At 39.3% G+C, this 13,754-nt stretch overlaps 1 protein-coding gene across 5 annotated transcripts in view; it reads left to right on the top strand.

Moving 5' to 3' along the window:
• Positions 1-9,609: 9,609 nt before the first annotated feature.
• Positions 9,610-13,754, top strand: part of usp25 (ubiquitin specific peptidase 25) — a 44,937-nt gene continuing 40,792 nt past the window's right edge. Inside the window, exon 1 of one of the 5 annotated variants that reach the window (XM_047378708.1) lies at positions 9,610-9,824. In XM_047378708.1, coding sequence (XP_047234664.1) covers positions 9,783-9,824 — 42 coding nt within the window. In that variant the 5' untranslated portion in view covers positions 9,610-9,782. The remainder of the gene's footprint in view (positions 9,825-13,754) is intronic. The other 4 variants (XM_047378710.1, XM_047378706.1, XM_047378707.1 and 1 more) reach the window with 4 other exon arrangements.

Consider the following 13,754-nt stretch of genomic DNA (forward strand, 5'->3'; position numbering starts at 1 on the left):
ATGTTATTGTAAACGTGGGCCGCCTTCCACAAGCTTCTCACATTAGTTTGCTGGAATTTTGACAAATTCTAATTTGCTATGGGATTCAGGACTTTGTGGGGTCCCATGATCCCTTTAATTTCCATCTGGGATAAATAAAGTATTTTTGAATTGAATGGAATTTGTGATGGCCACTCCAAAACATTGACTTTGTTGTCTCTTTAAGCCACTTTGTAACTTTGGTGGTACGTTTGGGGTCATTGTTCATTTGAAAGATCCATTTGTGTCAAAGTTATAACCTGTGTGGTATCTTGAGATGTTGCTTAAATATTTCCACAAGGTTTTTTCTAATGACGCTAATTATGTGAAGTCCATTAGTCCCTCGTGCAGCAAAACACTGTCACAACATAATGCTACCACCTCTATATTTCACAGTTGTGATGGTGTACTCAGCCCTGCAAGCTTAACCCTTTTTTCTCTAAATGGTCATTATGGCCAAAGACGTCAGTTTTAGTTTCATCATGTTACACAGAATGTCTCCTAAAAATAGTCTTTGTCCCTAAGTGAATATGCAAACTGTCATTTGGCTTCTTTTGTTGGTTTTGGGGTGATGGCTTCTTCCTCACTGAGTGGCCTTTCAGACTAATTCACTCATTTCACCGTGACTCTTCACTGTGTACAGGTCCTTCTCAAAATATTAGCATATTGTGATAAAGTTCATTATTTTCCATAATATCATGATGAAAATTTAACATTCATATATTTTAGATTCATTGCACACTAACTGAAATATTTCAGGTCTTTTATTGTCTTAATACGGATGATTTTGGCATACAGCTCATGAAAACCCAAAATTCCTTTCTCACAAAATTAGCATATTTCATCCAACCAATAAAAGAAAAGTGTTTTTAATACAAAAAACGTCAACCTTCAAATAATCATGTACAGTTATGCACTCAATACTTGGTTGGGAATCCTTTGGCAGAAATGACTGCTTCAATGCGGCTTGGCATGGAGGCAATCAGCCTGTGGCACTGCTGAGGTCTTATGGAGGCCCGGGATGCTTCGATAGCGGCCTTTAGCTCATCCAGAGTGTTGGGTCTTGAGTCTCTCAACGTTCTCTTCACAATATCCCACAGATTCTCTATGGGGTTCAGGTCAGGAGAGTTGGCAGGCCAATTGAGCACAGTGATACCATGGTCAGTAAACCATTTACCAGTGGTTTTGGCACTGTGAGCAGGTGCCAGGTCGTGCTGAAAAATGAAATCTTCATCTCCATAAAGCTTTTCAGCAGATGGAAGCATGAAGTGCTCCAAAATCTCCTGATAGCTAGCTGCATTGACCCTCCCCTTGATAAAACACAGTGGACCAACACCAGCAGCTGACACCCCAGACCATCACTGACTGTGGGTACTTGACACTGGACTTCTGGCATTTCCTTCTCCCCAGTCTTCCTCCAGACTCTGGCACCTTGATTTCCGAATGACATGCAGAATTTGCTTTCATCCGAAAAAAGTACTTTGGACCACTGAGCAACAGTCCAGTGCTGCTTCTCTGTAGCCCAGGTCAGGCGCTTCTGCCGCTGTTTCTGGTTCAAAAGTGGCTTGACCTGGGGAATGCGGCACCTGTAGCCCATTTCCTGCACACGCCTGTGCACGGTGGCTCTGGATGTTTCTACTCCAGACTCAGTCCACTGCTTCCGCAGGTCCCCCAAGGTCTGGAATCGGCCCTTCTCCACAATCTTCCTCAGGGTCCGGTCACCTCTTCTCGTTGTGCAGCGTTTTCTGCCACACTTTTTCCTTCCCACAGACTTCCCACTGAGGTGCCTTGATACAGCACTCTGGGAACAGCCTATTCGTTCAGAAATGTCTTTCTGTGTCTTACCCTCTTGCTTGAGGGTGTCAATAGTGGCCTTCTGGACAGCAGTCAGGTCGGCAGTCTTACCCATGATTGGGGTTTTGAGTGATGAACCAGGCTGGGAGTTTTAAAGGCCTCAGGAATCTTTTGCAGGTGTTTAGAGTTAACTCGTTGATTCAGATGATTAGGTTCATAGCTCGTTTAGAGACCCTTTTAATGATATGCTAATTTTGTGAGATAGGAATTTTGGGTTTTCATGAGCTGTATGCCAAAATCATCCGTATTAAGACAATAAAAGACCTGAAATATTTCAGTTAGTGTGCAATGAATCTAAAATATAGGAATGTTAAATTTTCATCATGACATTATGGAAAATAATGAACTTTATCACAATATGCTAATATTTTGAGAAGGACCAGTAATGTTCAACAAGTCTCTTGTCCACATCTCCACTGTTCTCTTTTTGATATTTTCTCTCCTTTGATTTTTTCATGTTATCACACAAAGAAAAAGGTTTTTGCAAATTGTTTATGGGCGTAGTGAGATGAAGTAAGTAATTAAAAAATTCTAAAATGTTCTCATCATTCTGGCACTTAGCAAATAGAAATAATTTGGTTATCCTACCTGCCTTAAAACAGAAAAGGTTTAGTCTGATGTAAAATCAGACAGGGAGAAAAATGTTTGAATGTAAGGACCCTTTTTTGTCATTTGCTAAAAACCCAATGAAATTAAGGACTGCATGTCTTCCTCTGCTTTACCCAGTCATTTCTCCTCTTGTTTGATTCTGCTGCAGGATTCCAAGGAGCTGGTATCTATCCAAAGCATGCATTAGCTGAAATGAAGAAATATTCAAACTACAACTAAAGTCAAAAGCAGAAAAACAGACCCCATTAATGGATCTATGAGTGAAAGTAATTCTCCTAATTTTGCGATACAAACAGTATTGTAATATTTCACTGTCTGTTCAGTGTGAATGGAAAGGCTTGATATGTAGCAGCTTTGCCCATAGAGCAAGTTAATGTCCAGAGGCATGCAATCATATAATTGTTGGATTAAACAAAAACTAAATGTTCTGATGGAGAGAGATGGAAACAAAAATATGGCAATGAAAGTTACATTTGTTTCTGTGTATCTTTTTGGAAGAAAATGATGCTGGGATTGGACTGCCTGTTATCCTGAGCTGTCTACAGTAAAAAACATATTAAGAGTTTCTGAACAAAAATTCAACTATAACCCTAAACACCTTGAGACATATTTGTAGGGAAAGGGACATAAAATAAAAACTTTAATTAATCATTGTTTTACATCTTTAAAGTTATGATACTATGGTTTAAAGCTTAACCTTCCCAGATATTTTGTAAACCACAAAAAGAAAGTAAAATAAAACAACCTTGAATTTACTGACTTAAAAATGTATTTATTTATATCTGTATAACTATATAGAGTCATGGTAACACTAATTCAAGGGTTTACATGTCATATAATAAAAATTGCATTTTTATTTATAACAAAAACCAAAACTTTTTATGTCTGAGGTGTTCTTGGGATGATGCTACTGCTGCTTTTTTATCTTGTCAAGAACTTTAATATTCAACTCACTAACAGGAGCCTGTAGAGCCTGATATGAAGCTCTTGCTCTTAGTTATTTGGCCTTGGGGTCCTTTTACTGGGAATATTGGCTACTGCATTAAAAGTTATTCTCTTCAGAATGACTGATGATAATGTATTTGTCCCTCTAGGGATATTTTCTTGTTTTTGCTTTTTTGTCACAATTAAATATTTCATTATAAAACTGATTTCAATAACAGACAAAGTAACATAACTAAATAGAAAATACTGATAATTCTATTAAGAGAAAAAGCTCCCAACACCAACATGGTGCTGTGTGAAAGTGTAATTGCTCCCTAAACCTAATAATTGCTTGTGCCACCCTTGGAAGCAACAGCTGCAATGAAGTGTTTGTGATAACTGGCAATGAGGCATTAGCGCTGTGGAGGAATTTTGACAGACTCTTCTTTGCAGTAACTGTTCCTGCAGACTGGGAAGCTTTCTAGGATGAACAGCATGTTTGAGGTCATGCCACCGCATCTGAGATGGATTTAGGTCTGGAATTTGACTAGGCCGTTCCATCAATTATGGCATGTTTTCCAGGACCATAAGCAGCAAAGGTGTCCCAGACCACCACACTAACACCACTGTAGCTTAAAAGCAACCACAGATAATTAGTTATTATTCACTGAGATGTATTTCTGAAGAAAACAAGGAGAAAAGATCAAACTCATAACATCAGTTTGTAATTATGTTAATACCACAGTCAAGCTATGAAGATTATTCTTTGGACAAAGTAAGCCTGCCAATTTCTTTAAATCTTAAATTGAAATTCTAAATGACTTAAAATCTTTTAATTTATCTAGGCTGAAAGCATCAAATAAATGTAATAGGATTCTCATTCTAAATAAACAAATCTAAAAATCATAGATCTCTGCTCTGTGTTGAAAAGCAGGTATTTATGGGAGGCCCCTGATGGTTTGGGGGCCCAAAGCAACAGCTTAGTTCGCTTCTGCCTTGGGCCAGCTCTGGTCATCAATGAGCTCTCTGTGTCATTTTGAAAGGTTTACTGGAAAACTTCATCACTGTTTCCCGTTTTCTTCATTTATGGATAATGGCTCATTATCCATTGTGGTTCCTTGAAGTCCTAAAGCTGTAGAAATGGCTTTGTGACCTTTCCCAGACTGTCAGATGTCAATGACATGTGTTCTTACATTTCTTTAGATCAGGGGATGGTGTGTTGCTTCCTCAGATCATTTAGGACACTTCGCATTGTGATAACAGGTTTATTTAAGTCACTTGTTCATTCCATAGGTCTGGTAGTAACCAGGACTGGGTCTGGGTCTGAAACTTAACCATATCATCAAGCATAATTCCTTAATGGTTTAACAAATTAATCTTTTTTACCTTAAAAAGTTCAAAGATCATTAAAAAACTGCATTTTATTTTTTCTCTGGTTATTTACATCTGATATAAAAATTAGTTTGATAACCGGGAACATTTAAGTGTAACGACAAAAGCAAAAACAGAAGACGTTTGTAAGGTACAAATATTTTGTTACTGAACTGTATTCACACATTTCTTGCTTCTTCTTGTAATATGAAGAAATTTGGACTTTTACTGTCCGTGTTATCAGAAGCCATTATACATTTATATAAATGCAGCAGTTGTATCCATACACTGCAGTTATGTGGTATTATTGAACCAGACGGAAAGAAAGTGGGTTTATAAAATGCTCTGGTGTGGGTGAAGCTATCATCTCACAGCCATCAGGCTAACTTTCAGGATCCAGTTTGACCTTCAACAAACCAGTGGTTCGTCGGACTGCATCGCTACAGTTTGTCTGTGTCAATCAATCCATTTAGTCATTTCCTGATCAGGTTCCTGACACATTCTCTCACCAACTGCTCTATCACTTGCTTTAAGGTTAAACCTGTGTGGTGTGTCTCTTCAGGCAGTGGGGGTCTTTTAGGAGTCTGTAGTGATCAGTTAGAGAGGTGTGTAATTTATTTTTGTAGCATGACATATTTAATAAGGAACACAGTAAAACATGGAAAATAACAGGAATTTGTGGTTAAGAATACTTCATTTACCAAGTGCAACCCAACCCAATTGCTCCAAAGGAGAATGTTGCCATCTGCTGATGAAAGATAACAATGACAGGTACTGGGTCAAATAGGAAAAATTTATTTCTACTCTGTACAGCTGCAATGTTTTGATAAGTCTTTCTTTTAATAAAACTGTACAAGAAAAGTGGGCTAAATCCTTTTCCAACCCCCCCCCTGCTGCTGCCTGTTTTTTTTTCTGAATCCATTAATATTTATTTGCACTATTTATTTGACCCAGTTCATTTTAGTAAAGCCTCCCGACTCTGACATTGTTAGATATTACAACAAGGATTCCTAAACATCTGAGGAATGACCCAGTTCAGTGTTAGAAGCTGGGTGTCTTCCATCTTGGACTGAAAAATGTACAGTATTTGGGCGTTAGAATGTTTTCTCTGTTTAAATAATAAGGACAGGGTTTGGAGAACTACATTAGGTAGTGTTATTTCCACAGGTGACAAAAAGTGTCAGTAAATGAAACCAAAAATTTAATCATTTGTATCAACATAAGTGTTTACAGTGAAATGACATATGTGTGAAACTGTCTCGGAAAAAAAACGTATTGGAATGCATTTAAGATCTGAGAACATATTGATGATTCATTGTGAAAGTCAGTACCTTGCAAAATATTTGCCTCCCATGAACTTGTTCCCATTTTGTCATATTAAAAGCATAGGTTTAAATATATTTATTGGGATTTCAAATTACAATCCTACATAAAGCAGCAGATGATTTTGCATGTGTTTGTATTTAGCCTCAACTTTCATTACAGTTTCAGCAGCAACTCATACTAAGGTGTGAGTAATCAAAAACTAAGGGTTTTTGATGATGAAGATGTTCAAAGCCTGCAATATTGTTTTATAACCTAATCCTGCTTTAAGGTTCTCCACAGCTTCCTCCCTGACCTGTCTGCTGTGTTGCTTGGTATCTTATGATGCTGTGTGTTCTCTAATGTTCTCTAACAAACCTCTGAGGCCTTCACAGAACAACTGCATTTATCTTCTTCTTTCGGCTGCTCCCTTCAGAGGTTGGCACTACAGATCACCTGCCTCTACCTCATCCTCCCTATCCTTTGCCGCTTCAATTGTTACACCAACCATTCCCATGTCCTATTCACTATGTTCATGAATCTTCTCTGGTCTCTTCCTCTTTTCCTCCTCTCCAGCAGATCCATCTCCAACATGCTCCCTCCAATGTATCAATTTTCTCTTCTCAGAACATGTCCACACCATCTGCTAAAGCTTGGCTGTTCCTCTGATCTGTTCACCTTCCAGTCTTGTCCATCCTGGTCACTCCCAATGAAAATCTCAGCATCTTCATCTCCGCCACCTCCAGCTCAGCCTCCTGTCTTTTAGACAGTACCACTGTCTCCAGACAAAATAACATATCAGGTCTCACTACTTGTCTCATAGACTTTCCATTTAAATCTTGGAGCTATCCTTTTGGAACACATTACTCCTGATACTACTTTTCTTGAAATCCACCTTGCCCGCACTCTCTTCTCCACCTCTGTTTTACACTGTCTACTTGTTCGATGGTTGACCCCTATGTATTTGAAGTCCAGTTCTTCTCCTTCCAGATTCAACTTTGCACCTGCCTCACATTCATTCACACACGTATTCTGCTCCTGATGACTTTCATTTCTCTTCTCTCCAAGGTAAACCTTCTTGCTTTTCACCTGTTCCCCCCTTTCACCACAGATTACAATGTCATCTGCAAACATCATGGTCCATGGAGCCTCCTGTCTGACCTCATCAATCAACCTTTCCATCACCATTGCAAACAAGAAGGGGCTCAAAGCTGATCCCTGGTGTAACACCAACCCTACCTCGTACCCATTAGTGACTCTGACACCACACCTCACCACTGCCTCCCTCTCCTTATACATGTCCTGTACTTTCCTCATACATTTTTCTAACACCCCTGACTTCCACATGCACCACAGTTCCTGTCAAGGCATCCTATCATATGGTTTTTCTAAGTTCCCAAGGACAACATGCAGCTCTCTCTGAGTCTGGGTAATATAATTAGAAAATCTGTTAAATATCAAGAAAAGGAACATTGCTAACTGCATAAGTTTGTTCTACTGGTGTAGCACATCTAAGAGGCCAAATGGTTGCTCTCACCCTAAAGACAATGGAAACGGGGTTTGACAGATATTACCTTAGTTATGCTGAAGGTATCTCTCAACATGAGTAATTAAAAGAAAAATATTTAAATGTTGACAACAAAACCAAGACAAAATGTGATTATCAGTTTCACAAATTGTGTTTATTTAAAACACTTCTCATTTTGCCATTGTGCCTAAACACTGCAAAAATGACAGTCTGGCAAACTGATGAGAGATCGTGTTGGTGCACTGAAAGTGATTTAGACAATAAAGTACAAAACTGTGGAGGACTGATCCTGACATAATTAAAAATAAAAGCAGAAATATATATATTTTAGTTTTCTTTTTCCTTACACATGCCTTTGTTCTTTTTACATTTCCTCGTCTCGTCTTTTTCCTTTACGTATGCATTTCTCCTTCATTATGCAAATGAGGAGGGCTGCCTTCTTGCTCCACCTCCTCTACTATTGGTCAATAAACAGGAAGGAGGAGGAGCCATGTGCAGGTCGAGGGTGTGTCCCAATTCAGGGGCTGGATCCTTCCAAGTCCGTACTTGCGGGCCGATTATGTCGCAGCGCGGCGCGGAAGGTCTGTCAAATGCTGCCGACAAATGTGTCCTTCTTTTGCCCGATTTGTGAATATCCTTCGCGGTCCATCATTTCCCATGATTCATTGCGGGTCGAAGCGGTTTGGTCAAACAGAGGCAGCCATGGCGGACCACAGTGGCAAATGCTGTGAGTAAACTGTGAAAAATTACACTTTCTGTGACACAAATTACCTTTTTACAATGTTTTTAGTGCGGGAATATAACTGTGTAGACGTGAAAAATCTGCTTGATTTATCAAGACATCGCCGGCAGTTACTATGGTGGGAGCGGAAAACTCCGAACACGTCGGAGCACGTTTGAAACTAAGCGATGTCTTGATAAATCACGCAGATTTTTCACGTCTACACAGTTATATGCAGCATTTGACAGACCTTCCGCGCCGCGCTGTGACGTAATCGGCCCTCAAGTACGGACTTGGAAGGATCCAGCCCCTGAATTGGGACACACCCTCGACCTGCAAATGGATGCTCCTCCTTCCTGTTTATTCACCAATAGTAGAGCAGCTGGAGCAAGAAGGCAGCCCTCCTCATTTCCATAATGAAGGAGAAATGCATACGAGACGAGGAAATGTAAAAAGAACAAAGGCATGTTTAAAGAAAAGGAAAAATAAAATATATATATTTCTGCTTTTATTTTTAATTATGTCATGATCGGTCCTCCGTATCCCCTTAAAAAGGATCCAGGGCAATTTCACAAAGGTAGAATCACATAACCAGGACAAGAGTGGAAGCCTGGGATTGACCAAGCCTTGTCAGAGTATAAAGGCTTAATCACTTTCATAAACAACAAGGCTGGCAAGGAGCAGCTAAATCAAGTCAGGTATAAATCATTCAGCATAGGTGATGCCAGAAAGTTGATTACAGTTTACCTGATGCTGACATAGAAAAGCCTTCTGCTTACACTGAGGGAATGCTGCAAAGTCAACGACTCCACCCAAGCGACAGTTCACTGACGCTACATGTTTATCCAGGAGGAGTAAATGCTGCAAGTCAGTGACTCGATGCGTGTTGTGAATTGGCGCTAAATAAACAAATTATATTGAATTGATTTTCATCCTTTTAACTTAACTTAGGGGCTCCTCGGGCCATCAGAGACCTTTTACTCATGTACTTAGGATCAGAAGAACTAACGTGAGCAGCATTTAGTTTCAGCTGTTCAACTCCTAAAATACACCCTGAAAACCTGAGATGTGCAGAAACTGTTGGCTCCTTGAAGACGATGAACTGTGTGTTTTCTACTGAAAACACTTTAAAATCACTTTAAACATAGATTTCTATAGCTAATACCAGAGACCGTACTGAAATATAAATCAGACAGTCTTGTCTGGCTAATATTAATGACGTATTTGCGGTTAAGACAAGACGTGAATAATCGATCCCTGCTTTCTCGCGAGCGTAGAGCAATGTTGTCATGCCTGCTGACGAGCTGCGCTAGTCACTCTGTCATGGCGGCCGTAGTGTCGCTGATTAAGGAGGGGACGTCGTAGCATCTTGTTTGAATTCGCTTTGGTGACGGGTACCGCGCGTGTTGCGTTCCTCTTGGTTTGAATTTAACAGCATTTATCTCCAACGCGGCCATGACCGTGGAGCAGAATGTCCTCCAGCAGCATTCTCAGAAGGTAAGCCTGTAGAAGATAACTTAACGGTTAGCTAACTTTAGCCGAACTGCATCGCTGCATAGTTTTATGGCTCAACACGCAGAGTCCGCAAGTCAGCGTCTTGGTTAGTTGGAATAGCATTCAAGTGTCGTTTAATGAAGGTTTCGGCAACATATCCTAAAGTAAAATGTTTAGAACTACTCAGTGATTCCTCTTTAGTAAGGCCTAAAGCTATACGCAGCTGTCCAATATTATGCTAGCTGCTTGTTAGCCATAGCTAACGGTACAGTGTTATGGTAATATTGAGCTAGGTCGTCTTTGTGAAAGCTGGATTCTGATTTAAATGTCCATTAAAAATCTGATATACTATGTTTTTATCGAAAGGGTGTGAACGCGTATTCCGTTTATTTAACTAAACGGCATACCCAGTGGAAGTCTTGACGTTATTACTGGTTATTTGGCGTGTTCTTGTTAACTACACGTTTTAGTTCAGTTAACGGTGTTGTGTTTGATCATCTATGGGCAGATTTCTTTCTTCTGTGGTACGGATGTGTGCAGTGCTGCATAAATAGTAACTCCCGTCCACGAGTGCGATTGTTTCCTTGGTTACACATCACATAGCTGATGTCTTTGTTTACAAAGCATGGCCAAAGGGAAAGGCGGCGCACAGCCGAGCCCTTATCCGACTGAGTAGTCGGATCGCGAGCCAAGCGTGTGATGGTTCATAGCCGGTAAGGCATATTATTATGTTACATCCCATCATGCTCTCCTCTTACCGAGGTGCATCAAGAGTCCACTGTGTTAATTTAGCTCCTTGATGAGACGGGAATTAATGACCACCACGCGTTGCTCTGGTTACGTACCGATGGTGCTAAAACAATGGTTTTACGTTTTTTGCTCTAGTTAAAAATTGTGTGATATTGTTAAAGAACCACAGATAACTGTCCTGCTTCTTGATGCACTCATTGTGTATTTGCAAATCTGACATGGGTTAGGGTAAAAGAAATGCAGCTTCCATCAATGACTCAAACCTAAAAGTAGCAGTGTAACACAAACCATTCTGACCTTCACAGGGGCTGCAGTTTGAACTCCACTAGCTACAATGACATTTTAAATGCACTTTTGTCTTTATTTATTTATTTATTTTTTAGTTTCTAAATGGTGCAGACCTCATAAGCCTGATTTCAATAAGAGTGTGGGTGTGGTGCCAGTTTTCATGTAATGACCTGCCATATTAAAGTACTGTCTCGTCTCTGCTGTTAGGATGTGTTGTTATATTGTCATACAAAACCAAACAGAGACTTGCCCAGGATTTGGAACTCCCTGGTCTGTAAACTTCTGAGCCTCAGAGTTGTTATGGTGCCAAAGGTGTTTCACTGAGATCACATGTGTTTGTGCATGTCTGAGCCATTGCTGTTGTAGTTGACACGACTTAAAACTGTCACAAGCAGAGCCCACCCCATACCTCATTGACCAGCAACACATCTTCCATGCCAGCAAACCTGCACCCATCAGTCTTTCTGACGCGGACTGAGTTAAGTTGTCATACCAAAGGGGTGAATGCTCTTCCATTGTAAACAGATACTGAGAAGATATTATATGCGGGGTCAAACCAATTGCTGTTATATTTCTTTATACAATGCCAGTTCAAAACTCAAATCTTCTCTTCAGTCAGCTTAACAAAGTTATTTCAAGAATGAGTGACAAGACGCACATTTACTATGTGTCTCTTTCAGCAGTACATTCTATGTAAGCAAGCAGTTGTCAGTACCAAATAACTGGTGACTTGGCTCTATTATCCACAGCTATGATTCCCAAACATTTTCTGCTGGGGCCCCTCCTCTAGTTCATTTATCTATTGAAAATCGTTTCCAAGTCTTTTGTATTAAAAAACAAACAGTTGCACCAATCAGTCATCTAGACATTGGCATTGGCCAATTTTTCCTTAATCAGCTCTGATCAGAGATTAGCAGGTTAAATACAGACAAATCTGGTTTATTTTTCCACTATTCTTTGAATGCATCAAAACTTAGAATCCCCACTATTTATGGTCTGTAAGGACATCAACCAGCAGTGTGATGCACTTTTTAGAGTTCAGGAGAATCTTACAGTGGTTAGGGACATATGCTTTCAAACATAAATATGGGCTAATTCTGTTAGGTTCAAAACTACTATCTCTATTCTAAAAGCTGTCCTGCAGGAGATTGTCCTATGTGGTTTAGTCATTAGAAAAATGGAAATTGGAATTGGTAGGTCAGACCTCAAAGCAGTTCAAAACATGATTTTACCCAGACAAGGCCTAACAGATTCTCCTTACATTAAAAAAAGTCTTGCATAACTCTGCCCTGAGAGGAGATACCAGGATGTTTGTTACAGCTGCTTTTTGGCCTTATAGGCTTCTGTCTGTTGCATAGACTGAATGGTGCAGAAAAGGCAACATAGGGCCTTTTTCTGACTCAAAAATTGAGTTTGTACCAGGGTTGTACTTTATTGCAAATATATCGTCATCGCAATATTGGCGCGTTTAATAATCTTATTGTGAAGGACTGTTTGGAATGCAATAACTTTTAGCTGATATATTCCAAGTGTTATGAACTTGTGTTTACGTGTTCATGTAATATTCCGTCAGTTAGACAGACTCTCACATCAGCACCGGACACAAATGACATTGATCAAAATGCTAAAGGTAACAGAGTAAACGAAGCGCAGAGCGAAGAGGAAAATATGCATATATCATAACTATCGCCGTCACAATATTTACCACCATTATTGCTATCGCATGATTTTCTAATATCGTACAGCCCTGTTTTGTACTCTTAATTTCTTATAGATTAGTAGTCTATGTATTTCTGTTAAAGTATTCATTGTTCTAAGTAACAGGAAATACTTCTACTATCAGGTTGATAAAGAACAACAGCATATTTTCATTTGTTAGTCATTTGCTGCATGATAAATTGCTATATTAGCATTAAGCTTCTTGTAAATGGTACGTTTGTCTTGAAAACCAGAAATACTATCTCAAAGAAATTGTGCCTCTGCAGATGCTCTCTAAACAATTCTTAAAGCAGATGCAAATGTCTCAGAGCCAAAAGTTAAAGTTAAGAAAAGTACAGGTTGCATGTTGCCTTCCTGAAACAAAATTCATAAAATTTTCATTTTAGTTATCAGATTTTCGTTGATCAGAAATGTATCCTCTGGCAAGTTTATTTGTATATCACAATTCACACACCAAAGAACCAAAGAAAAATAAAGCACCGACAAGAACAACAGGAAATACATGAACAGAATAATAGAAACATAAGAATCTCATAAATGGCTAAGACATGATACGATGTTCTTCCTGTTGTTTAGCTGCACGAAAAATCAATTCTGCATTTTTCCATTGTTTCTAACATTCTGTCAACAACATTAGCTTTGTTTTTTTTTTTCTGTCTTTATAGGTGAGGTAATGAATAGGGTTTACAACTTGATACACCTCCATCATCCTTCTGTTTTCTGCTTGAGACCTTTCAATATAATACGTTTTGTGAATTTGTACTTCTGGGATAATGCTGTGGCCAATACCTGCATTGCAGAAACACTCAACCATGCAGAGTTTACACTTTACACTTCTGGGATAAAAGTTTCATTAGTTTAGTGCGGGTGCTGTTGTGTGACATCACATTATACCTCCAGGCGCCTCTGCCTTATTTGCTGGGTCTGTCGCAGATGCATAAGAGTGCCTTTAAAAAGCTTCTGCACAACATTGCTATTGATTTCTGTCTCACCATAAAATCTGGTATTTTCAGTGGTTTTTGGGCTGGAAAAGATTTCTTTTTTTATTCCTTAATGTGTTGTTGCAGTGTAGTCAAAATAGATCTATCTATTCATGGCATGGGATTTTCACTTAAAAATAAGCGCCTTCCCTAACTTCCCAAAGCCCAGTATGAGAGCAGCTTCAGAAGGACTGCC

Source organism: Girardinichthys multiradiatus, chromosome 11 (assembly GCF_021462225.1).
Source record: "Girardinichthys multiradiatus isolate DD_20200921_A chromosome 11, DD_fGirMul_XY1, whole genome shotgun sequence".
Lineage (NCBI taxonomy): Eukaryota > Metazoa > Chordata > Actinopteri > Cyprinodontiformes > Goodeidae > Girardinichthys > Girardinichthys multiradiatus.